At 38.8% G+C, this 26,771-nt stretch overlaps 1 protein-coding gene across 1 annotated transcript in view; it reads left to right on the top strand.

Annotated features, from left to right (window-relative positions):
- COL4A3 (collagen type IV alpha 3 chain) overlaps positions 1–26,771 on the top strand; it is a 151,166-nt gene that overhangs the window by 65,945 nt on the left and 58,450 nt on the right. Inside the window, exons 2-15 of the mRNA XM_049768301.1 lie at positions 3,886–3,942; positions 6,749–6,838; positions 12,020–12,064; positions 12,652–12,696; positions 13,223–13,285; positions 13,904–13,957; positions 15,129–15,155; positions 16,319–16,396; positions 18,268–18,330; positions 18,450–18,485; positions 20,760–20,801; positions 21,198–21,275; positions 24,678–24,740; positions 25,133–25,192. Coding sequence (XP_049624258.1) covers positions 3,886–3,942; positions 6,749–6,838; positions 12,020–12,064; positions 12,652–12,696; positions 13,223–13,285; positions 13,904–13,957; positions 15,129–15,155; positions 16,319–16,396; positions 18,268–18,330; positions 18,450–18,485; positions 20,760–20,801; positions 21,198–21,275; positions 24,678–24,740; positions 25,133–25,192 — 801 coding nt within the window. The remainder of the gene's footprint in view (positions 1–3,885; positions 3,943–6,748; positions 6,839–12,019; positions 12,065–12,651; positions 12,697–13,222; positions 13,286–13,903; positions 13,958–15,128; positions 15,156–16,318; positions 16,397–18,267; positions 18,331–18,449; positions 18,486–20,759; positions 20,802–21,197; positions 21,276–24,677; positions 24,741–25,132; positions 25,193–26,771) is intronic.

The following is a 26,771-nucleotide window of genomic DNA, read 5'->3' as shown; positions in this document are numbered from 1 at the left end:
AATTCAGATCCAACTGATCCAACTAAGAAGGAATCATTCCCAGCAATGTATGGTGAATCTGATTCTTGCTTTAAGAAATAAAATTGACTGTTTCTTTTTGTTGTTGTTGTTGGGTTTTTTGTTTGTTTTTTGTTTGTTTGTTTGTTTGTTTTATTTTGGCCACACTCAGTGATGCTCAGGGATTATTCCTGGCTATGCGCTCAGAAATTGCTCCTGGCTTGGAGGACCATATGGGACGGTCCGTCCTAGGCCAGCATGTACAAGGCAGATGACTTACCACTTGCACCACTGCTCCGGCCCCTGACTCTGTTTCTTGATTTCTATGCATCTACTCATGATTTAGAGGAGACTACTATATGCAAAAGAGAATTATTCAGAATATAGATCTCATATGACATGTCTAAAGCAGAAGATTCAGAGATGTTTGCAGTTCATTTGTAAAGGGTGGCCTGCCTCAATCATCATATTCCAGATTCACACCTTGCCTATGTAGAGTGTTCTTGGCAGGGCAAGGTTTCCAAGCAGAGGGAGGACTGACACTTTTCTTTCTAACATCTTGCTCCTTCTCCAGACCATCAGGAGCCTCATTCTGCTCCCTCCATTCTTAAACTTTAGCAGATCTTAAAAATCTAGATCACTGCCAGAGAAGGATTTAGGCAGCTTTTGCTCTCAACCCATTGAGGAAAGCATCCCACCAAAGTGAGGGTAACATATTCAGCTTCTCTCTTGAAATAAGAAGAAAAATAACATGAGGCTATAGCGATAACGCAGAGGTAGCGCATTTGGCTTGCACGTAAAGGACCCAGGACTGACTTGGCTTCAATTCCCAGCATTCGATATGGTCCCCCAAAGCCAGGAGTGATTTCTGACTGCATAGTCAGGAATAATCCCTGAGCATCACTGGATGTGGCTCCCAAAAACAAAACAAAACAAAATAATAATAATAACATGGCCCATCCAATGTGAAAATTGATATTTCAGATGACCATGTGTTTGGGTATCTATATAGAATGAACTCTATTTGCTAACTTGGAGTGGGTGGGTGAGTTTAGGTGCTAATATAGAGTCAAGAAATTAGAATCATCCAAAAGGCCCATTAAAAGATGATATATGACCACCCACCCCTACCACACATACCCCAATGCAGGTTTTCTGATGCCTTATTTAGGAAAGGGACAGACAATTGGCATTTCCCAAATTTCTAGACAGTGCTGATACTGCTGGCTTATTGTGTCATAACTGTGCTAACAACTTTTTTGCTCCACTTCACTTTAGGCTATGGTTGGGTCATGATGATCAACAAGCTAGAAAGACACACAATGATCTCTCATATGTGGGTATAAAAAACATGATAAGGCAATAACAAAGGCAACAAACCTGGTAACTAGCTAGCAAAATTGCACTCACCATGGTCTCATCCTTCAGAGAAAAGCATCTAGGTGGGAGAGACACTGAAACAATAATGGAGGGAAGCAGACAGTAGTAGAAGGTGTGGCTTTGGAATGTTGCATGTGTAAAACTATAATTAACAGTATCATATAACTGCATTTTAAAAAGCTATATATAAGTTTGCAGCGACATGGATGGAACTGGAAGATACTATATTAAGTGAGCCAGCAGAAAGATTAATACATAATGATATCACTTATATGTGGTATTAAGAATAACTGAATGAAGAAATGCAATAGTCCAAATGGGAGTAGTCTCGAACATCCTTGGGCTTCAGCATATAGTGAGGGAAAAATAAGGAAATGAGTGGAAGAGGAGGAACACAACTATGAAAGGATGGAGGCCAAAGACCAAGCAGTCTCAGGTGCATTGATGGAGATTTAAAAAAAAATGACAGAACTAAATCTCTAAGACAAAGTAAACAACAATGGAATCAAGAGACCCAAACTCTAACAATCTAAACTTTAAATGGGCCTCTTATGTTGGCAGACTGGGTAGCAAAGGGTGGTAGTTGGGATACACGCTGGGACATGGTGTGGGAAGGTCAACACTAGTGGTGGGATTGATTCATTGCATGTCTGAAATCCAACTATGAAGAACTTTGTAAATCACAATGGTTTTAATAAGCTAAATAGTAAATAAATAAAAGGAAAATGACATTGTATAAAAAGATATAAAGTATGTTAGCTGCAGCATTATGTACAATACCTAAGATATGCAAATAACTCATGCCCAGTCTCAGGTGAACAAATAATAAAATTGTGGGGTATATACACAATAAATTATTATTTAGCTATAAGAAAAAAATGAAATATTGCCATTTACTGCAACAATGATGGTACTGGAGGGTGTCATGTTAAACAAAATAGTTGGAGAAGGACAAAAATAAATACTTTAAAAAATAAGATTGAGATTATTAAGTCATGATATGTGCTTAAATAAATGGCGCAAACATCTGCAAGAAAAATGGGAAAATTATCTTCTGAAGCTTGTCAAATATAAGTTGGGCTATGGAGCATGCAAAATATGTGAAGAAATATTTTATCCTCTATGTTCAGAAAATACATTCAATTAGAGATATGTTTGTGTGTTTTTATTTTCATACCACAAATGGCATTTCCACTTTGGGTATATCTAAAACAGTGACTTTTTAAAAAATTTTCCTACTAACTACCCATCATATCTCTTAATCTTACACTATCTCCATTATCAAGTAGGTGGGTTTTTTATTTTTTTGACAAACAAGCTAACTTTTGGTTACTATTAATCCAAAAAAGAAAACCAAGTGCAAAGGGGGTGAATATATGACCATAACATATATACCCAAACACACTGGAAAGTCACTCTTTGTTCCTCTTCTGGCAGAGAAATCTTTCAAAACTGACCTTTATTGAAACTGGTATGTGTGAAGGCCTGGAAGTTGGGTTTCTAAGTGACTAGCTCTCTGAGCCAAGAATGACCAAATTTTGGAACAGACTTCTGTGGCTTTTTTAATAAAGTCATTTGTTATCTTCAAAGACACATGGTGGGTGGCTGGAGAAATAGCAGAGGAGGCAGGGCCACTGCCTTGCATGTGGTTGATCCAGGTTTGATCTCTATCATCCAATAGGGTCCCCTGAGCTCTAATAGGAGTAATCCCTGAGTATCACTGGGTATGGCTCCCAAGCCAAAAAGTACTAATAAACGAATTAAATAAAGACACATACCAGATATTGATTATTTTTATCTTGAACCATTATTTGAGGGAAAGTGAGGCATCTTCTACCTCCAGAAGATAATACCTGATAATACACACGTGGCGCATAGGTGCAGCATTTTGATCTTAAGTGCGTCTACCCCAAGCCTACAGCAATCTATCTACAACAATCTATCTTTTGAAAAAGATTGGAGATCCAACTTTGTCTTCTCCATACAAAAACTTTCTTAGCATTTCTGCTTTTTTTTCCTGATATATTTTTGCCACAGTACCCCATGTAGCATAAGGAAAGTTTTCAGTGCCCCAGGAATAGAAAATGGTGTTCATTGAGCTGTTTTTATGTGTTCGTTTAGTTTGGTAATTAGTTTATTAGCTAGTTTGAGGGTTTGAGACTATCACAGCAATTCTTTTGTTTGTTTGTTTGCTTGTTTTGTTTTGTTTTTGTGTTTTTTGGGGCACACCCGGTGGTGGCACTTAGGAGTTACGCCTGGCTCTGAGCTCAAAAATTGCTCCTAACAGGCTCAGGGGACCATATGGGTTGCCAGGGATAGAACGAGGGTCAGTCCTAGGTGGCTGCATACAAGGCAAAAATCTACCGCTGTGCTATATATAGCTTGGCCCCCCACAAGCAATTCTTAAGGGTCATTCCTGACAGTGCCCAGGAGATCGTACCGAATTGGGTCCAGTCACATGTGTTAAATTGCATGTTAACAAAACCCTTTCCTTGTTCCTTTTCCTAGGGCTGCATATGCAAAGGCAAAGGCCAGTGTTTCTGTGGAGGCATCAAAGGCCAAAAGGTAAAAACATTACTTAGAAAAAACAAACTTAGATATGGCTGCAGAAACTCTCTAGAGGTCATGGAGTAATTCACACTTTTCTTTAGCAGCAAAAGGAAGATCCTGGTGTGCCGTTCTTTTCTTGAATTCAATTTTAAAGTAGCAGTATATTTAGGCATAAACATAAAATAAAAACCTTGTCCAAAGCAGCATTGTATACATACTGGCAAGTTATAACTCTCTGGGACTGAAAGGAAGTGGCAAGTGAACAAAAAAGAAAGTGCATAAGAAATGACTCTCTGTGTATACACTGTTTGTTAGCCACTAGCAAACAGCTGAAAACAAGTTGATTTGCTTACTTTGCTTAAGATAAACATTGAAACAGGCTTTTTTTGTCCTGCAGCATTAGTACAAAAGCGCCCCCTGGTGGCATAATCCCAAAGCAGCACACTAGCTGCAACCAAAAAAACAATCCGCTCCAGTCAGTTGCTTCCTTGCAGAAATTGGGGGGAAAGGGGTTAAAGAAATGCCATGACATCACATTAATTCACTTTATTAACATGCAACTTGTGATAAGTAAGACCGTCAGAACTTACGGGTTTTTTTTTAGTTTTCTCAGAGACACGAACAAATTGTTTAATAATACTGAGAAATGATTACTTAAAAATCATTCTTAAAGATTGTATTTTAAGCTTCTTTGATAAGATTACTGACAAATATAATGATGATTATATTTACATTGTCTTATTATGTAATTTATTTTATTTTTATATTTTCTCCAAAATTTATGATACAAGTATATTCAGAAGCACATTGGAAAGTTGAGTTCATTCTTGCACTGAAGATGCATTCAGTGCACCCCCACACTTGCAAGAAATTATTTTAGGATATGTGAGAATAACTCAATATTGAGGGCTATATAGAAAGTTCTTTCACTTTCTTTGTATTTTACATTTTTTGGGGGGGCTCACACCCGGTGGTGCTCAGGGGTTACTCCTGGCTGTCTGCTCAGAAATAGCTCCTGGCAGGCACGGGGGACCATATGGGACACCGGGATTCGAACCAACCACCTTTGGTCCTGGATCGGCTACTTGCAAGGCAAATGCTTCTGTGCTATCTCTCCGGGCCCTGTATTTTACATTGTAAAATTACTGATACAATTTTTTTATTATACAAATTTATGATACAAATTTTTTTATTATAATTTCCCTGTTCGTGACTAAATTGACTGAAATTGCCATAGACTTTTACTGTTAAAAGCAGTTCTGGGGGTTGGGGAGAGTCATAGCACAGCGGTAGAGCATTTGCCTTGCAAGCTGTCAACCATGGGCAGACCCTGGTTTGATTCCTGGCATCCCATATGGTACCCAGAGCCTGCCAGGAGCAATTTCTGAGTGCATAGTTAGGAGTAACCTCTGAGCCCTACCGGGTGTGACCCAAACGAAACAAAACAATCAAACAAACAACAACAAAAAAAGCAGTTCTTCAGGCTGGAGCGATAGGACAGCAACTGACCTTGGTTTGATCCTTGGCATTCCATATGGTCCCCCCAAGCACTGCCAGGAGTGACCCCTGAGCACTGAACAGGAGTAAACTCTAAGCACTTCTGGGTGTGGTGAAGGGAACCACACCCCAAACCAAGATAGTCTCCAGGTGAATTCCCATTGAAAGAGAATTCGTTAGTCTAACCACATCATTCATGAGCCTCTTTTATAGTCATTGGGTCATTGCCTGGCACTGACTCTACCACCTTTGAAATCTCTCCCACATCTCCTTCACAAATAGCAGATTGAATGACTAACACCTCTGTAATCCAAAAATAAAAAAGGACCAAACTCATCACCTATGTATTGTTTTTTTTTTTCAAGCTGTCTGTAATAGATCACACTCCCTAAACATTCCTGTCTTATCTCCCTATCTCTCCATCAACAAAACCAGACTTTAACTCCTATCTTTCTAACTAGGCTTTGCCCCTCTTCCCTGATCTCCATTCCCCAATCTTGACTCAGAGTGGTACATCAAAAACGACTTTTAGACAAATTCTGTAAGCAGTTAACTGTCTCACTGATGAGAACTAGTTTTTTAAATTTTTATTGAAACCATTGTGAATTAAAGTCCTTCATTGTTGGACTCCAGGCATACAGTGACAGTGAATTAGGGCTATTCCCAACACCAGTGTTGACCTCTCTCCAGCAAAGTTTCCATCATGCAGCCTATACCTTCACCTTTAGTTCCCTGGCCTGCCAGTTTAACAAGCTCATTTTAATTTTAGATTCTTATAGTTTTGGTCTCTTGATTTTATTGTTGTTGACTTTAAGTTGGATATTTAGTTCTGTCCTTTTTTTTTAAATCTCCATCAACACCTGAGACCACCTGCCCCTGACCCCCATCCTCTTTTTGTTTTCTCAATTTGTACAAATTTGCAGTAAAACAAAGTAATTCATGTTTCTAGTTTCTATAAAAGAGGTGGGAGCCCTTATCTACAAGATAAAAATAAGAATAAAATTAAAAAAGGGGCATGGTATTTCTTTCTAGATAGGTGCAGCAAATATTGGGGAATTTAAAAAGAAAATAGCCTTGGCCTAAAAAACAGAGTGTGCCTACTAATGAAGAATCCTGTCATAAGGCCAACTACAAGTTCTGGGTACACTAATAGTCCAACTCCAAGGTCTTTCTTCATGGTTTCATGAAAAGAGAACAAATTATTTTTTAATTCAAGATAAAGAAAATAAAAATGTGATTAGTCATTAAGAAAGCAAAAATTGAGGGTGTTTTGTTGTCGGATAGTTGCTCTGTGCATTTCTTTCTGGTCTTTTGGTTTTAACAGGGAGAACAAGGTTTGCCTGGACCTGGTGGTTTACCTGGCCAGAAAGGATTTCCAGGTCCTGAAGGTCTGCCTGGACTCCAGGGGCCCAAGGTAAGTCTCCTGTGAGGTTTGAAAAATGCCCAACTAGCCTACACTTCTTCCTGCTTTCCACCCAGGCTGCTGAGAACCTCAAGAACATTCCAAGTCTCAGCCAAAATATATCTCTTCCCCCTCACGTTTCTCAAGCCCTCAAAGCTACACCTATTTCTAAATCATTCAAATTCAACATTCTGCTTTTGTCCCTTCTTAACTTCCTCCTCTTACTTGCACTGTCCCTACACTTGATTCCTCTCCCTGCATTTCTTCCCCAACCTATTCCTTACTCACTCCATCTGCTTTGTCCTGGTCACCAGGATTGCTCCTCCAGTCTTCTTTCAGTGGATATTGTGTCTCGGAGGGTATTTCAGCTTTCATTTAAAGCTTTTCTCTTTCCAACCTCTAACAAGCACATTTTCCCCTTAGTAATGTTCCCTTTCCTCTTAGTCTTTCAGATGCTGTAACTAAAGGATCACCATCCTCTCCCTCTCTATCCCTTCTTGTCTGAGTTTCTCTCTTTTTTATTAACTTTATTGATTGGTTGGCTGGTTGGTTGGTTGGTTGGTTGGTTGGTTGGTTGGTTGGTTGGTTGGTTTCTGGGCCACACCCTGCAGCACTCAGAGATTTCTCCTGGCTCTGCACTCAGAAATCACTCCTGCAGGCTGGGGGACCATCCAGGATGCCGGGAATAGAACCAGGTCCCTCCTGGGTCTGCTGCATGCAAGGCAAATGTCCTACCACTGTGATATACCTCTGGCCCCCTAAGGGTTTTTTTTTTTTTCTAAAAACAAACAAAACCAGCCATAAGGATCAGATAGACCATAAGGCATTTTTCTTACAAGAGGCCAACCTTTATTTGATCTCTGGTCTGGCAACTGCCACCCGGGATTACTCCTGAGAACAGACCTAGGAGTAAGCCCTAGGAGTAAGTTCACCAGTGGGTATGGCCCAAACTCTGTCTCCCAATAAAAACCAAATGCAGATGCCGGTGATGGGTCACCTACTATTGCTCCTCATCAGATGACCTCTGCCACAGCATAATTTTGTGTTTTGTGACCTTTGAATTCAACCATGTATTCTCTCTTCTAGAAGCATGACTCTGCATTTGTTTATGGAACTTCTTTTCCCCTTTCTCTTCTTTATCTTCATTTACACCAGGGGTCTCAAACTTGCGGCCCGCGGGCCATTTGCGGCCCTCCATATAACATTTTGTGGCCCGCGGCCGGCCTTCAAATATCGCAGTATTCGCGATTATTTGCTTACCGAATAATCGCAATAAAAATCGCATTAAACATTCGCATACCCCGAGCAGTTCCGTTCGGGGTATGCAAATGTTTAATGCCAATTTTTGCAATTTTTTTTCTTACTAATGTGATTTTTTATTGCGAATATTTGGTAAGCGAAATCCCTTACGCGGCCCTGCCTCACCCCGACTTTGCCTCCTGCGGCCCCCAGGTAAATTGAGTTTGAGACCCCTGATTTATACCTTTTGCCTCTGTCATGGCTCTCAACTACTTTTTTTTTCTTTTCTTTTCTTTTCTTTTCTTTTTTTGGTTTTTGAGTCACACCCAGCAGCACTCAGGGGTTTCTCCTGGCTCTTTGCTCAGAAACCACTCCTGGCTGGCACGGGGGACCATATGGAATGCTAGAATTTGAACCACCATCCGTCCTGGGTCAGCTGCATGCAAGACAAACGCCCTACCACTATGCTATCTCTCCTGCCCACAACTACTTCTAAAAACCATGGGACTCCCAGGTTATTAACAAAATCTACCTCTCTTCATGCTCATCACACACTTGCATCCTAACATCTGTGATATAATAAAGGTGGGTTGTTTAAATAAATACTCTGGAGGATTTAACAGCTGCCCCATCAAAAGAACTTCTGTTGGCTCTTTTGTGCTGTGGGCATGAGACAGACGAAAGTCTGTATGTCTATGCTCTCTCTCATGCTCACTCCTGGCTCCTACCAAGCTATCAACTCTTAAGTTATAGTGACGATTGATCCCCACAGAGTCCTTTGCCATTTCATAATTGAAGTCCATTGAACTGGTCATCAAAGGCACCACTTATTGCCAACTCTGCTAGCTGTCATCACGACTAGATTCCATTATTCCCATCAGTCATGACTCTGTGACTCAGAACTTAGCTCCTATTTCTCCATGTGAGGGAGAAAGCAACAGACACTGAGAAAATTTAAGCAGCTTGCTCACAGCTTATAGGTGGTAAAATCAAATATCCAACCTAATTTTAGTAATGGAAAGGGAAGACTACCTACTTTTTATGCAGGTGGCTCCAAGTCTGAGCCCTGGTATCCCCTGAGAAGCACCTTCCCCACCCCAAGCACTACCTAAGCAAGAACTGCATCACCAGGAGTGAGTACAGAGCCATCATGCTGTAAAGTTTACTATTGCCGGAAGTTAGCCCTTGATCCCTGAGCACTGCAGATAAACAACCTAATCCTAAATGATACCAGAAGGAAATTCCCATAACCCAAAGACCTAACTGCATACTCTCAGTTTTCAAATACAAATGGCTTGCACCTTGCCAGAAATCCTATCTCTTTTTGTGGATCACTGTCATGTTTACATTCTGGTTTTTCAATTTCTCTTTCATTTATTCTGAACCCTAAAAAAAGTTGCTCAGTTTTTACATGCTCAATGTCTGTCAGTGTAGCTGGGCCTCAATTTTTTTTTTTGTTCTTTTGTTTAGGGGCCATACCCAGTGATGTTTAGGGGTTATTCCTGGCTCTGCACTCAGGGATCATTCCAAGTAGTGCTCAGGGGACATTTTGGAATGCCTGGGATCAAACCTAGGCTGGCCACATGCAAAGTAAACACCCTACAGCTGTGCTATCACTCAAGCCTAAAAGGACCTGCCTCCATTTTTTTTTCCTTTTAATGTATTAGGTAGTCTGCATTTTAGTGTTGGGTTTAAGGATCAGTTTAAGGCTAACTCCTTCCTTTTTTGTAGTTTTATCTATACCCCCACTCTATTTTTTTTTCCTCCAATATTTCTTTAGAGGAAACCAACAATAAACTAAAATTATAGTTTCAGGCATTTGGCTCATAAGGTTAAAAAGAAAAAAAGTCCCAAATGGAGTTACTTATGCTAAGCCCACCAAAACTTAATGCGTAGTCTAGCTATAGATTCAACCTTCCCTAGAAATAGTGCCCTAACTAGTCAGTATGAAACTTTCTGTACCACAAGTCAGGTAAGTGATCCCCTTCTCCAAAGAAAGACAAGATAATCATCCATTGAAAACATTTTCTTCCCCTACAGAGGTTACATAAGACTAGAAAAATTCTCTCCTACCTTATCCAGTTTCTGCCTATAAATTCCCTCCAATTTGTACAGCATTTTTGGAGCTTCCAAATTCCAAATTAATTCTGCTGGATTCATGAATCATTAAAAAAAATAAAGTCAACTAGATATTCAAAATGAATCTCAATACTGATGCTCAGAGAAATAGTATAGCAGGCAAAGATCTTGCCTTGCAGATAAGGAGCTTGCCTTGCATGCTGTCAACCCAGATTCAGTCCCCCAAACCCCATATTTAATCAGTAATTTTAAAGCATCTCCAGGAGTTATTCCTAAGTGCAGAGCTGGAAGACCCGAGCACTGCTGGGTGTGGTCCAAAAATGGGGGTGGGGTGGGGGAATCAGTGAATTTATTTTAATTTAAAATGAGTACCTGTTACATGATATTTCCTGAAAAGTTAATTTAGAAAACTTAAAGTTTTTGGAGATCATATTTTTATTTACTGAGACGCTAGAAAAAAAAACTTAGTGAAGTAAAAGTTTTTATTGAAAGAAATTTACTTAGAAAGATGTTTATTTTTCTAAGGGAGAGGAGAGGAATATATGTTGGAGAACAAACACAGTCTTGAAAAAACAAGCCAGCTTAAAATACTAGGAAGTCAGGTGACTTCATCCTGAATGAGTCTTTTATTTTATAAAATAAAGCATAAATAAATAAAAATGTATTTTAAAAAATGTGTGTGCCATATGGTCACAGAACTTATATTTTAAACCATAGCTTACAGACTAACCACCAAAGATAATTGAAGTCAAGGACAGACAACTAAAGAATATGAAAACTGGGGCCAGAGAGTTAATACAGTGGGCAAGATGTTTGCCTTGCTCATCCAGTTCCAACTGTAGCTCCTGGGCCCCTGCAGGAGTGATTCCAAAACCAGGAATAATCTCTGGACATAGCAAAAAATACATAGCATAAAAAGAATATTTTTTAAACTTGAAAGAAAGATACTTTTAGACATATAAATGTCCTATCTTCATTACATATGTTTTATGCATAATATAATTTACAGTGGAGAAGAAAAACCTGCCTTCTGCATAACATACCATGCAGAGGAGGTGATGTAGCTGATGTAGGGGAAATGCCAACTCAGGCAAAAATCTGACCTTGTCCTTGGCTGTGCCGTCCAGTAGAAGATGGACACCATCTAAAATGCCAGCACTATGAAACTCGGGGAACCAGAGAAACAACTTTGAGACAATGCAAGTGACCAAGTTAAAACAGTTGCCAATTATGATGATTACCCAAGAAACAGAACCCCTACTTTGTTCTTTCTGAATTCGATCTGCATTCATTCTGTGTCCAGAGTGAGGTTATCTCTGGTTCAGACAGTCCTTACTCACTGTGTATTCATTTGTGCATGCCAGGCACATTTTGTTAACAAATTATGTCTTGTAACCCTGGAATATTGGCTGCCATTCTGGTCTCTCATTAGCCTTGTGTCGATCATCCTTATCAGACCCCAGCAGCTGTCTGGGTAATGTGGACTTTTTTACGGAGCCATTTTCTCAGAAGCTAATGTGAGCAAAAATCTTCTAAACTTGTTGAAATGTACATTCTGAATCAAGAGGTCTGGAGGTGGGAGTGAGCTGAGATCCCGCATTTCTAATCAGCTGATGGTGCTGTTAAAGATGGAATATGAGAATTCCCCTTTTGAGTAGAGGGTTTGCATAGTTTGCATTTGTGTGTCTGGTCTGGCAAGTATTTTCACTCTAATGCAGCAAACAAGCAAGCAATGGGACTGTGTTAACAAGGGAAATCATCACAAGCAGAAAATTGATGTGTGAATAAAAACAGAACTTGTTATTGATGGGGTTCTTCTTTGTGTCAAGTAATTTCCATAGTGTTTACTGTTCATTTGTTTCCATTTGGATCTAGGGCTCTGCTGGACTTCCTGGACTCAAGGGTCCCAAAGGAACAAGGGTTAGTAATCCAATATGGTAGTTGGGGGAAAACTCTCCATTTCAAATAATCTCTACACTGTGAGCTTTCAACAAGTGTCACAAAGAAGAGCATTACATATGTAATACAAATGATATAAACATTTCTGTAGAGATGAAGAACAAGTAAAAAAGGTCTATAACAGTAGAATCTCAGCCATGGCTTCTGATTGGGAACTGGGATTGGTTGGATTTGAAAGAAAAGGAGAAAATCATTGAGAGTGAACTGGGAGGTAGGGAAGCTTAAGATGGTCTGAATCTAATAGAAATTACTTTGCACATTAGCAACCCAAGTTCAAATCCTGAGCACCACCAGAAATGATCCTTGAGCTCAGTGCTAGGAATAAGCCCTGAGCACAGCTGAGGGTGGGCCCAAAACAAAACAAAATTTAAAGTTATATGAATGCCTAAAAGTTTATTTGTAAAAGTTGTATGATGTTTGTCAAACCTATATTGCTTTTAACCATTCCCTGGTATAGCTTTGGGATTAGATCATTGAACTGGACAAGTTGTTTCTGTGTGTAGGTTGAATTTTAAGTGTCTTTCTTGTCATCTTTTCTATATCTTTAGGGTATAACTGGATTGCCAGGATTTTCTGGTCCTCCTGGACTTCCTGTGAGTACTGGGGGAGAAGCTTAACTAGAAAAAGTAAGAAGTCAGTTCATTTTAATGAAGCTGATAAAATAACAGTATAGGCGAACCTGTTGTTTGTTAAAAATGGCTCAGTGGAATCATAAAATATAATGGAGTGTATTCTCAGAATATACATATCAAACTAAAATTTCCTGAAAAACAAAAAGAATAGCAGGAACTGAATGAGAGTTGGGAAGGAAAAGAATAGAACAAAATTGTTTTTTTCTTAGCAGAGTAATTTTTTTTCCTCTTTTTTCTTTCCTCCCTGCTCCCTAACTTAAAATGACATAAAGGGACTATGTAGAAATGCCTTTTGTTTATTTAAAATAGATGTGTTTATAACTTTAATTGGTCTGCTTTATTTGCTATGATTTACTTAAATTTCTACCTATATACATCTGCTGTTTAAATAAGAAATTGCACTCATTTTGTCTTTTTTTCCTTGTATGTTGCTTTCCTCACTGTTTTTGCCTCTTCAAGGACCTTCTTGAGACTCTCTATTTTTTAGGGCACCCCAGGTCATCCTGGACCTTATGGACTTCCTGGTTTGCCAGGGTGCAATGGTTCCAAGGTATGTTCTTTTCACACATGGACTATATGTTTTGATGAATGAATAAATGCAGTGGCAGTTAAGTGGGGACAGTTTTCCTTAGATCATTCTTTCAGCCAGCAGCAATGGTATTTGTCTTCAGGGATGAACTACAGTAATTAATCCAAGAACTCTCCTATTTTCCTTCTTGTCTTGCTTTCTGAGAGTCTGAAGAAATGTATCCCAAAATCTGTCACAGAAAAATTATTGGGATTTATTTGCATGTAATGTTGAGAGTTCAATTCGGTCAGGAACTAAAATCCAGGGTGTCAACTGGTTCTTTGGTTAAAAAAAAAAAAAACTGATCTTTTCTACATTTACTTTACAGTTCATAAAATAAAAGTAATTACAAACTTCTACTTCTTGGCACAATTAGACTTTTGCCATCTGTTAAAAAAAAAAAAAAGGAATAGCAAGTTCTAGTCTTGTTTGCAGTTAAGACAATGGTTTTCTGTCTTCAGCCTCAGGATCCAGGAGCCATATGGAATTTGAACTACTTTGGTTTGACCACAGGAGGGGTGGAAGGAAAGAGACAGGGAATTTATCAATGGGTTGTTTGGGAGCAATTAAGAAATGGGACAATCTTCATGTGTCTTCTAGGGTGAGCAAGGCTTTCCCGGATTTCCAGGACTACCAGGCTACCCAGGGATGCAGGTAGGTCCACATTTGTAATCCCTACATCAAAGATCCAGCTTAAAGATGAGAGATCGGGGCTGGGCGGTGGCGCTAGAGGTAAGGTACCTGCCTTGCCTGCGCTAGCCTTGGACAGACCACCATTCGATCCGGCGTCCCATATGGTCCCCCAAGCCAGGAGCAACTTCTGAGCACATAGCCAGGAGTAACCCCTGAGCGTCACTGGGTGTGGCCCAAAAACCAAAAAAAAAAAAAAAGATGAGAGATCATATTAGAATGGCTCTCTGAAGAAATGTTTCACGATCACAGAAATGCTTAGTTCAACAACAAGTGTGAGAATGGATGAACAAAGCAGCAAAATCAGGTTTGCATGTTGATGCTTCATATTGCCTTGGAGATATCTAAGCAGTGGTGCACCGGAGGCAGTTCGGTTCCTTAAAGTAGTTGTGACTCATTATAAGAGGCTTGGGCAACTCAAGTGTGTATGGTCCAAATTAAGGAGAAGGAATCTGCAGCAGAGTACTCCCCCACTGGTAGGAAAGACCAAAAAAGCCCAAGTAAGATGTGTTTCTGGAAGCAACGGGCAAAGAGTGTCATGAACTATTGAAACATCCAGTAAGAGAAGAACCAACAGCTGTCATTGATTCAGCAAGGTCATCACAGACAAGGGATGGGACAAAGATGGAAAGGGATAGAAAGAGGCAGGAGTTGCATGTGGAAATGAATGAGTGGAAGATGCACAGAACAACAGAAAGTTTTTACCAAGCATATGAAGGAGAGACAAAGGTTTCGAAGGAGAGGTGAATGAAGTAGAGAATTTCTTTAATGTCACAAACTGGAAGAGCTGAAAAGCCAGGGGATCATAGAGATGACATAGGAGTTAAGGCACTTGCTTATATAACTTGTCTCTGAATCAGTTTAGATTCCTTGTTCTGGACTATTGCCTCAATGCAATAGTTGCCTCAAATCATTGCAACATTTGAACACAGAGTCAGGGACAGTCCCTAAGCACTACTGGGAGTAACTGAACTCCTGCTTCCTTCACTTTCAAGATACAAGGAAGAATACAGTGGGGGGGGGGGGGAGGAGAGAGAAAGGAAGAAAGAGAGAGAAAGAGAGAACAAATAAAACAAGGGTGCTGTTTATGCATCTAATTTAGCCTGAGTGAATAATATCTTTCTTCTTTTCATAGGGTGCTGTTGGTCTAAAAGGAGAAAAGGTGAGTCATCCATGACATTGGATAAAATAATAGGATTAAAAAAAACTTTCATTGTGCACATTAGAAGGGTTTCCAGGGGTCCAAAGAGATAGCATGAAGGTAAGGCATTTGCCTTTCATGCAGAAGGTCATGGTTCGAATCCTGGCATCCCATATGGTCCCCTGTGCCTGCCAGGAGCGATTTCTGAGCCTGGAGCCAGGAATAACCCCTGAGCGCTGCAGGGTGTGACCCAAAAAACCAAAAAAAAAAAAAAAAAAAAAAAAAAGGCTTCCATTTAATAATAAGATTATGGAGGGTTTATTTTAAATCATTTTTTACCTAACTGACCGTTTTAAAAGATAATAAATTGGGAAAGGAGAAATAGTACAGTGAATAGGGTGCTTGCCTTGCACACAATTGAGCCAGCTGGGTTTAATCTCCAGTATCCCATATGGTACCGCAAGCCCACCAGAATTAATCCTGAATACAGTACTAGGAATAACCTCTACACATAGCTGGGTGTGCCCTCAAAAAAGATAATAAATTAGTGCAAGTCATGTGTCATAGTTAATCAGAAATCTTAATTAGAGGCATGATTTGAGCTACTAATTCCTGTGCAATGTGGCTTAAAGATACAAGTTGATGTCATGCTTTAAGAAAATAAGCCCAGGGGCTGCATGGTGGTGTTAGAGATAAGGTGTCTGCCTTGCCAGCACTAGGCTAGGACGAACCACGGTTTGATCCCCCGGCATCCCATATGGTCCCCCAAGCCAGGAGCAACTTCTCAGCGCATAGCCAGGAGTAACCCCTGAGCACTACCGGGTGTGGCCCAAAAAGCAAAAACCAAAAATAAATAAATAAATAAGCCCAAAAGAAAATGAAATGCTTTGTGCTCAGGAGCCCATGTTCTACATCCAAAATGGGCACCATATTGGAAACTTAATAAATGACTTAGCATGATTGTGTCTGTCCCATTTTATTATAAAATTTAAAAATGCTTTATATTTTTCAAAGTGGAACCACTACATAATCCAATAAACCCAATTCTCTAAGCATACCTTCCGAAATGTATACATACATATCCTAGAAATAGTATATATACTCTTGAATAAACATTTAAATTGCTTTTCAAAATAGTATGTTGAAAATGTTTGATCAGACTTAAAATCTTTTTCATGTTCCAGGGTGAACCTGCTGAAAGCAAAGGTGTAGAAGGAGGTGGAAAGGGTGATCCCGGATTACCGGGAATACCAGGATCTCAGGTACAACTTTTAGACAGACAAGATCCCTAGCATTCTAGGGGCTGTCGAGGTGGCACTAGAGGTAAGGTGTCTGCCTTGCAAGAGCTAGCCAAGGAAGGACAGAGGTTCGATCCCCCAGCATCCCATGTGGTCCCCCCAAGCCAGGGGCAATTTCTGAGCACTTAGCCAGGAGTAACCCCTGAGCATCAAATGGGTGTGGCCCCAAAAACCAAAAAAAAAAAAAAAAAAGATCCCTAGCATTCTCAATGTAAGTGTATGGTTTGTTGATTATCAGGAGTACCAAGCAGAAAAATAATGCATGGATGCAGGTGAGAAAGAAGGTTATGGATTTATACTGAGGGAAGTTCTCCCAGAAAGGATAATTTTTGTATAAAAATAAGGTCAGCGGAATGAGTTGTAGAGATGTTTAAAGAAAGAGAATTCTAGACAGAGGAAAAATAAGTAGAAGATACTAAAATAGGAGTATATTTAGTCAAAGGGAGAGAGTGGGAAAGAAAGAAAGAAAGAAAGAAAGAAAGAAAGAAAGAAAGAAAGAAAGAAAGAAAGAAAGAAAGAAAGAAAGAAAGAAAGAAAGAAGAAAGAAAGAAAGAAAGAAAGAAAGAAAGAAAGAAAGAGAAAGAAAGAAAGAAAGAAAGAAAGAAAGAAAGAAAAGAAAGAAAGAAAGAAAGAAAGAAAGAAAGAGAAAGAAAGAAAGAGAAAGAAAGAAAAAGAAAGAAAGAAAGAAAGAAAGAAAGAAAGAAAGGGAAGGAAGGAAGGAAGGAAGGAAGGAAGGAAGGAAGGAAGGAAGGAAGGAAGGAAGGAAGGAAGGAAGGAAGGAAGGAAGGAAGGAAGGAAGGAAGGAAGGAAGGAAGGAAGGAGAAAAAGGAAGGAAGGAAGGAAGGAAGAGAAAGAAAGAAAGAAAGAAAGAAAGAAAGAAAGAAAGAAAGAAAGAAAGAAAGAAAGAAAGAAAGAAAGAAAGAAAGAAAGAAAGAAAGAAAGAAAGAAAGAAAGAGGAAGGAAGGAAGGAAGGAAGAAAGAGGAAGGAAGGAAGGAAGGAAGAAAGAAAGAAAGAGAAGAAAGAAAGAAAGAAAGAAAGAAAGAAAGAAAGAAAGAAAGAAAGAAAGAAAGAAAGAAAGAAAGAAAGAAAGAAAGAAAGAAAGAAAGAAGAAAGAAAGAAAGAAAGAAAGAAAAAGGAAGGAAGGAAGTAAGAAAGAAAGACAGAAAAAGGAAGGAAGGAAGGAAGAAAGAAAGAAAGAAAGAGAAAGAAAGAAGAAAGAAAGAAAAAAAGAAAGGAAGAAAGGAAGAAAGAAAGAAAGAAAGAAGAAAGAGAGAAAGAAAGAGAGAAAGAGAGAAAGAAAGAGAAAGGAAGAAAGGAGAGAGAAAGGAAGAAAGGAAGGAGAGAAAGGAAGAAAGAAAATTATAGAAAGAGGAAGAGGGGGGGAAAGAGAGAACATTTATTTTAAATTTTGAAAACTTTTCCAAAGCAACAATTCAAGTCATTTTCCTAGAAATGTCACTACCTAATTGGTCTTGGAAACCCATTGCACATGGTAACACACTTAGTGACATCATTGTAATTATTATTTTGAATCTTAGGAGGTTCTCATCTAGAACCCGAGCACCCTGAGCATTCCTGAGCATTCTTACATATGGTAGCAAACTTAGTGGTATTGTTCTAATTATTTAGAACCATAAGAAGTGCTCAGCTAGGATCACTTATGGTCCCCTGAATCTCTCCAGGAGTGATTTATCAGCATAGGGTCAGGAGTAAACGAACCCTGAACACTCCTCCTGGCTGTAGGGAAAAAAATAATTAATGCATTTAACTAATAGACATTGTTCTGATGTACAAAACAAACTCTAAATTGCTTTGATTCTTCTCCAATGAGCAGGGTTTGCCAGGCCTGCCAGGCTTTCCTGGACCTGTGGGCCCACCAGGTCCTCCGGGATTGTTTGTAAGTATGAAGTCAGTGTTACTGCAGAACCTGTAAACAAATGAATTCGATTTTGAAGCAGAAAATAGTACAACTTGGTGCCTTTTCCTGGTGTAATTTTTCATTCTGGCTTTTTCTAGGGCTTTCCAGGAGCCATGGGACCTCCAGGACCTAAGGTAAAGATTTCAGTCAGAACACCCTAACCTCTGACTCCACATGTAGGTTATAGATGGGTCACTCCCAAGCCCAAGTGTCCCCCCAAGAGAAGAAGGTTTAAAGGGCATCTCTGACTCACTAGCTCCCTTCTCCCTGCACCTCAGTTCCTGACATGGGAGGTCTTAATTCAAGTCCAGGAACCCCTTTGCAGGAAAACGGCAGAGATGCCTAATTCACAGGTTCCCACTGGTGATAATCATGGTGATAATCACACTCATTGACCATTGCTGTCCCCAACTCATTTTGATTGGCAATCTCTACGATCCCAACCACTAGGGGTTGTGATCTGCCCATAAATAATAGTCTCTGTATTCATGAGCTTACCAGAGTTCAGCTGACCTTCCTGTTAAAAAGGCTCACTGTTTGCTCTCCTTTCAGAGTTTCAGTGTCATTAGGTCTGAGGGACAGACTAGAAAGATTAAAACATACATCTGAGGCTCAAGAGATAGTACATGGGTTAAGGCACTTGCCTTGCATGTGCCCAACTCCAGTTCCACCTCCAGCACTACAGATGGTTCCCCCCAAAACTGCTGAGAGTGATCCCTGAGTTCAAAGTGAAGAATGAGTCTTGAGCACAGCCAGATGTGGCCCCAAAGCAAAGCATAATAAATTTCCTCCGCTCCGAAAGGGGAATCATAAATGAAATAAAAAAAAAAAAAACCAGATCAATAGTCAGACCCAGAGACATAAATATACAAAATGGTGAATAGGTTGAGAAAAGGGTTTTAAACTTCTTAGATAGTAAATTATGGAAGACAAATAGAGAAAAGTAACTGAAGGAAAATAAGGGTTATCTGTATAAAATCTATTCATGCACATAATACTTGCATCCACCAACAGATCAGAGTTATTTCCTCTTCTGCTTCCAAGATAGGAGACAGAGGGCTGACAGCCTTGCTAAGAAAAAATTAGCTCTTGCTTTTAGGTCCAGAGGGAAAGAGAGTTGATTTTGTTTTGTTTTGTCTTTCAAAAAGATTTTAATTGAACCACCTTGAATGTATTTTGTCTGCATTTGCTGTTCTTTAGCTTTCTTCATCTCAAAATATTCCTCATGTCAAAGGGTGACATCTTCTGATTTCCTGGTGCATTTAGTGTAAACAGGATAAGTGAGACTGAAACCCACCACGAAATGAGCACTAGTCAGAGTGTTCTTTATCAATGTGTTTAGCAGTGACACCGTGATACTCAGGGGCTTACGTTGTTATTTTTTTATTCTTGAATGTGTGTATAAGCATGCCCATATGCACTCACATGCTTGTCTGAGCACGCATGTATGCACTCACACACATGCATGAGTGAGAGCACGCATATGCACTCACATTCTCCTACACACATACACGCTTTCATACACATAAATCCTGAGAGATTAAGCTTAAGGCAATTGTCAAATAGCAGGGGCAGAACCGAGGCTTCAAGTCTTGAATCCTTAAATTTGTGTACTTCAAGATTTATTTTCTTCCTTCCTTCCTTCCTTCCTTCCTTCCTTCCTTCCTTCCTTCCTTCCTTCCTTCCTTCTTTCCTTCCTTCCTTCCTTCCTTCTTTCCTTCCTTCCTTCCTTCCTTTCTTCTTTCCTTCCTTCCTTTCTTCTTTTTCCTTTTTCTTTATTTCTTTCTCCTCTTCCTTTTCTATTTTCTTCTTTTTCTTTCTTCTTTCTCCTTTCTTTCACTTTCTTTTTTCTCTTTCTTTCTCCTTTTTCCTAATTTCTTTTCTTCTTTCTTTCTTTCATTACATCATCTTGACATAAAGAGTTAAAAAGTTGTTGATAGCTGAGTTTTAGTCATACATGTGCCAATACCCAACCCTTCACCAGTGCACCTCAAGATTTCTGTCCTTCAAAGAATCATCGTATTGTTATTCTACTTCAACAAAAATAATACTAGGGTCAAAACAATAATACAAGATAGAGTGCTTGCCTTGCTCACAGCTGTTTAGGTTTTTAAACCCTGGCATCCTATATTATCCTCAAATTCTCATTGTCAGAAGTGACACCTAAGCACAGGTCCACTGGGTGTGTACTCTCTGTCTCTCTGTCTCTCTCTGTCTCTCTGTCTCTCTCTGTCTCTCTCACACACACAAAAATGCAAACATCTAGGATAACTTTCCTAATTCTAACATATACACAGCAATGTTTAATGTACAAACATTTCAATATAAAAGTAATTACAAATAATGGAACTATTTATTTGAATCATTTTAAAAAACAGTTTGGTTTTATTTGTCTTTTCTTCCTGCAGGGTTACATGGGTGATAACGTGATAGGACAGAAAGGAGAGAAGGTAATGTATTTATTTACTTTGGGTTATTTTCAGGCTCAGAGAAATAATATAGTAGTCAGGGTGTTTGCCTTGCATGAAGCTGACCTAGGTTCTAACCCCAGTGTCCTATATGGGTTTGGGGTCAGGTATGAGCCCTAAGCACCACTGGGTGTGGCCCCAAAATAACAACAATAAAAATACAATATTCTACATTATGGTTGGTTTTGTAGGCCAGGTAAAATCAATGCCATAGTGATTGGCTTATGCATTTGATTTATGTAGTCATGTGGGAATAAATGTTTACTATGTCTCAAATTCTCATTGACTTTTATTTTCTTACAGAAGATGGGTGGGTGTGCATAAGATCCCCCAAATACCATCAACTATGTTTTCATTTCTGAATGTATTTCTCTTTAGGGTGTTAAAGGATTGATGGGACCCCCAGGACCCCCAGGAACAGTTGTTGTGACACTGACTGGCACAGATAACAGAACGGTAATGCTTCCATCTTACTGATATAGTGTTGTGCCTTCCCATTTCTGGGATGAAGTTCTTGCAATCATTCTTGTAATCTCTTTTATAAACTCTAAGACAAGCAACTTCTAAGAGTTTGAAAAATAGAACTTAAGTCTAATTTTTCTTACTCTTCCTCATCTCCCTTCTCTGGAATCTAAAGCAAAATGATATTCTATGAATTTTCTTGAAAATTAAAAAAATTCAAATAAATGTGTGGGTTCATTTGCAGGCAGAATCATAATTGAGTGGGATATTTTCACCTTGCCATGGCAAACTCAAGAACATTCCTCAAAATACTCAAAATACCAGAAACCTTATTTTCTTTTTTTTATTTTTAAAATAAAATCACCATGAGCTACAGAGTGAGGAGATGGGAGCATTGGTGGTGGGAATGTTGCACTGGTTGGGGGTGGGAGGTTGCGTTCTTATTTTTACAACTGAAACCCAACTACAAACATGTTTGTAATCATGATGCTTAAATAAAGATAATAATTTAGAAAAATGCTGCAACTGATTGAGTTTCAGTCATATGATGTTCCAACACCCATCCCTTCACCAATGTTCATTTCCTAACACCAATTTCCCCAGTTATCCTTCTGTCCCCTACCCCATTCCCAGCTGCCTTTATTGCAGTACTTTTCTCTCTTCCATCTCTCTCCTCTCATTTTTCCTTTTAGAAACTGTGGCTTGTAGTACTGTTAATGAAGAGAAACCATGCATATCACTTTACTTCCTTTTAGTTCCAGTTCTTGCCCAGAGTGATATTTCCAACTATTAGTGTCATGGTGCACCATGCTCTTTTGATATTAACCTTTGCTTTTGTTTTCAAAGTGAAATATCTGGAAGATGCAGTGGTCCTCAAACTATGGCCTACGGGCCACATATCTGTTTTGTTTCTTCATTGCAAAATAAGATATATGCAGTGTACATAAGAATTCGTTCATAAGTTTTGTTTTTACTATAGTCAGACCCTCCAATGGTCTGAGGGACAGTGAACTGGCCCCCTATTTAAAAAGTTTGAGGACCCCTGAACTAAATGAATGCTCAATGTCAATTTTAGGGCCTACTGCACTGGTCTTCCTGATGCAGTCACATTTCCAGTTTTCATTGAGAGGCTTCAAACATCACATTCTTGAATGGCAAGAAAGCACAATTCAATGCCAGTCACTTTTAGTATAAAACTACCATGTCCAGGCACCAATTTGTTCCTGAATGTCTGTGAAGACTAAACAACTTAAAAAAAAAAAAAGAAAAAAAGAAAACGAAACAACTATGATCTATCTAACCAAAACCTTTATAGTGTTAGAAATAAATGTAAACCATCTGTGTCTTTTAAACCTGTTTTTGGTAATTTAATTGAATAATAATTAAAAACAAAATTTTAATTTATTTTTAATACTAACTTGATAGAAAATTAATTCACATGCCATCAGATATAGTAAAATTCACCCATCTAAAAGATATGATTAAGTTTAAAAGAAATTGTAACCATTTTATTGAGATATAATTTACATTACAATTTTACTTAGCAGAAAACCAAATGACTTCCAGTATATACATAGGGCTTTTCCAACTATTGCACATATAGAAAATTTTTGTTACACTTTAAAATAACTCTTTAGTCATCACCCTATGATATAATTTTTAGTAATAGAAATTATCAAAAATATTTAACAAAATATAAGGTAATTCATAGTGAAATTTGACATAACCAACTTGATGATTTACATTGAAGATTGAGAAAAAAAATCTTGACATCAGGAGATGTCTCAAAGATAATTCTCCGGGCCAGAATGGTGGCGCAAGCCATAGGGAGTTTGCCTTGAATGCACTGACCTAGGACAGACCCGAACCCAGTTTAATCCCCTGGTGTCCTATATGGTCCCCCAAACCAGGAGCAATGTCTGAGTGCATAGCCAGGAGTAACCCATGAGCATCACTGTGTGTGGCCCAAAAACCAAAAACCAAACAAAAGATAATTCTCAAAGGCAAAATTAAAATTAAATCATATAGGGGCCCAGAGAGATAGCACAGCGGTGTTTGCCTTGCAAGCAGCCAATCCAGGACCTAAGGTGGTTGGTTCGAATCCCGGTGTCCCATATGGTCCCCTGTGCCTGCCAGGAGCTATTTCTGAGCAGACAGCCAGGAGTAACCCTTGAGCACTGCCGGGTGTGACCCAAAAACCAAAAATAAAATAAAATAAAATCATATCTAAAACATCATTGGCTGAGTGGTAACTAGAAAAAATAGTAAGATAGTAAGTACATCAGGCAGGGAGCTTGCCTTGCACTCAGTAGACCTGGGTTCAATCTCAGTAGCACTTACGTTCCCCCAAAGTATGTCAGAAATGCCTGGGCATTTTCATGTCCTGTAGTTAAATATAAGAAATAGCAATCATGGTGCCAAAGCAATAGCACAAAGATAGGGTGCAGTTGGTTCAGGACTGACTTTAGTTTGATCCCGGAATCCCATGTGGTCCCCCAAACCAGGAGCGATTTCTGAATGGCCAGGAGTAGCCCCTGAGTGTCACCGGGTGTGGCCCAAACCACTCCCCAAAAATGAAAAAAGGAAATAGAAGTCAAAGTTTGGTCAAATAGAATAATATACTGCCCTGAACACCACTGAAAACCATTATTTTTATTAATAAATCTAGATTTGAAATAATCTATCAAAGTAAGACTTTTGCTTTTAATAATAATAATAATAATCTTAGCTGATTATACACAATAATTAAAATATAATTAATAAAATGTGACCAGGGCAAAAACAAATTTAAGAGATCCAATCACTCAGGAAATAATTGATAGCAATTAAATAGTTCCAGTATGTTAAAAAAAATAGAAACAAACTGCATTAGAAATTATCTGATAGCATTTATAGAATGTGACTCAGAATTCAATGTATTGTCTGTATTGTCTTTGAGTATTGTATTGAGTTTGCAGGTTTATAATTCAAAAAATGGAACATAATCATGCATTGGCATAAAAAGTAGATGCTGTTTCTAAACCCAGTTTCTTGAGAAAGAGAAAGGGAGACAGAGAGATAGAGAGGGAGAGTGACTGGGAGAAAAAGAGGGAGTAGAGAAATGTCTGCTACAGAGGCAAGGAGAAGAGTGGGAGGGAAATGGGAAATTGGTGGGAGGAAATGTGCACTGGTGAAGGGTGTTGGATATTGTATGTCTGAAACTCAATCATGAACAACTTTGCAACTGTGAAAAATAGCTTTATTATGAGCATTTGTAACTTTATTTAAACAAACATTTATTTTTTAAATAAAGTAACTTAAAAAAAAAGTTTCTTGAATATAGAGGACTTTACCAAATGTCATCAATGAAATAGTGTTTGATATGTGTATAATGACTTGCCATTGTTTTTGTAACAGGACCTGAAGGGGGAGAAGGGAGATCGGGGTGCAGCAGGTGAACCAGGCCCTCCAGGACCCTCAGTAGGTTGTTTAAAGTATTGTTCTCTTGGAACATAAAGTAGAAACTTGCTGCACATTTTTATATATGATCTACTTTTATACTCATTTTTGAAAGATCTACCTGTACAAATTAATATTATAGTAACCCCATCATATTTGACCAGAATCCATGAATTCATGCAGATTATTTTGTCACTTCTAACTGAACCATTTGAACTGTTTTACATGCTCATAATGTTTCCCAAATATTATTTATCTTCAACATCTGTTATTTAATTAATATTCATAAGTAGGATTTTCCTCAGAAATGACCTCTCAGTTGAACATATTTTCAGACAGCAGAGTGCTCCTAATGAAAATTAATGTAAGTCAAAATGTGACTTGTAATTCTTTACTCATTATAATTCATGCAGGGTCCACGTGGAGATTCTTATGGGTCTGAAAAGGGTGAACGTGGGGAGTCCGGAGCACAGGTAAAGTCAACAAGTCAGCTTTCTGCAACCTCTCCTGTTTTCGGAGTTCTTTAGTTTGCATGTATAAGCTGCCCATTCAAAATAGTACAGGTTTCTTATGTTCAAATTTAAAGACATTAGAAGTAGATTTTATATGTTCAAGTACCCAGGAATTTCAAAGTTAAAAAAGACTTCAAGGAACTCTGTAGCTAGAATCCATATGAGCAAAGCTTACTCAATTATTGGTGGGTTCCCTATTATTGGTGGGTTCCCTCCCTCCTGTGTATCAGCTTCATTTTTTTTTTCCTTTGACAAATCAACTTTTCTATGGATAAAATCTCTGATTTTAAAATCAGAGTAATCTCTGATTACTTTGGTCATTTATTGTTCCATTACATTAGAGGTGAAGAGAAAAGAGAAGCGTGTAGTCACAGACATGTTGAGGTTGATGGCATCAGAAGAGAAAATTACACACACACATACCACGCCTGCGTATAAAATCCTAGAGCATCAGAGACTGGCCCAGCTTGAGTTTACATCTCACTCTGGAAAAGCAATTGTGATCAGAAAGAAAAAGTGACTGATTATTCAGACCACTGGTCCAGTAAGCATGGGACTGGCCACCCTACCAGAACCCAGTGGAAAATAAGCTCCTCAAAACAAATATGCTCAGTGTGCTCAGAAGTGGAATGCTGGGAAGATGGGAGTAACAGGGGCTCACCCTTTCACTCGCTCCTCTATGAAAAAAATTCAAGCAAATATACCACTTAAAAATGCAAAATTTATATACTGTGGAAGACATTTTTCTCCTAAGAAAAAATACTCAAACAAATAAAATTGAATTGTATGGGTGGGTGAGATAAGTGGGGGGGATGGGGGAAAATTAATTTTATAACAATGGCCCCTCTAAAAGTCTTGGACAATGCACTGGAATTTTCTTATAGCAGGGTAAATTAATTTATAGGCACATCTGCAGTTCTGGGAATGGCCAAAATTTTAATAAGTATATTTTCTATGACATAACATGCCTTTTCTTTTGGGTTTTGGTGCCTTCTTCATCTTCTTTCCAAAATTGAATAATAATATTGACTTTCATTGAAGTATAGATGTTAGTTCCTCTTTTTCTTCCATAAGCCCCCAATTTTTCATTCTGCCTGCCTCCTCTGTCTTCCTAGCTAGAGAATGTCATTTATTACACATTCTGTGATTAAAACTTTTCCCTGGTGTGTTGACTCAGTTGGCCAGTGAGGGGCAATTTCCATTCTCCCAATGTATTTGGAACTAGGTAAGTTCCTCCACAGATGATAACTAGGAAAAAATGGTTCCAGGCTGATGACCAGATGCACTTTATTCCATTCCCCAATGCTTATATAAGACAAGAAGAACTGGGATATGTGCAGGCTGGCAGGGCCAGGGATAAAGCAGAAGAATAGCTAGGGAAAGGTGAGGTGAAGCCAGGGAGAAAATATGCATAAATATTAGGGCTTAGGAACACCATAGGCAATAAAAGTGACTTGTAATCTCCTTTAACCAGAGATTTTTGTGAGGAAGTAGAGATGGCCTAGAGTTAAGTCTGAGAGTAACCACTAATGATAGGGGA

This window comes from Suncus etruscus, chromosome 2 (genome assembly GCF_024139225.1).
Source record: "Suncus etruscus isolate mSunEtr1 chromosome 2, mSunEtr1.pri.cur, whole genome shotgun sequence".
Classification (NCBI taxonomy): domain Eukaryota; kingdom Metazoa; phylum Chordata; class Mammalia; order Eulipotyphla; family Soricidae; genus Suncus; species Suncus etruscus.
The sequence above is the reverse complement of the archived record's forward strand: the minus strand, read 5'-3'. Positions and strand labels throughout refer to the sequence as shown.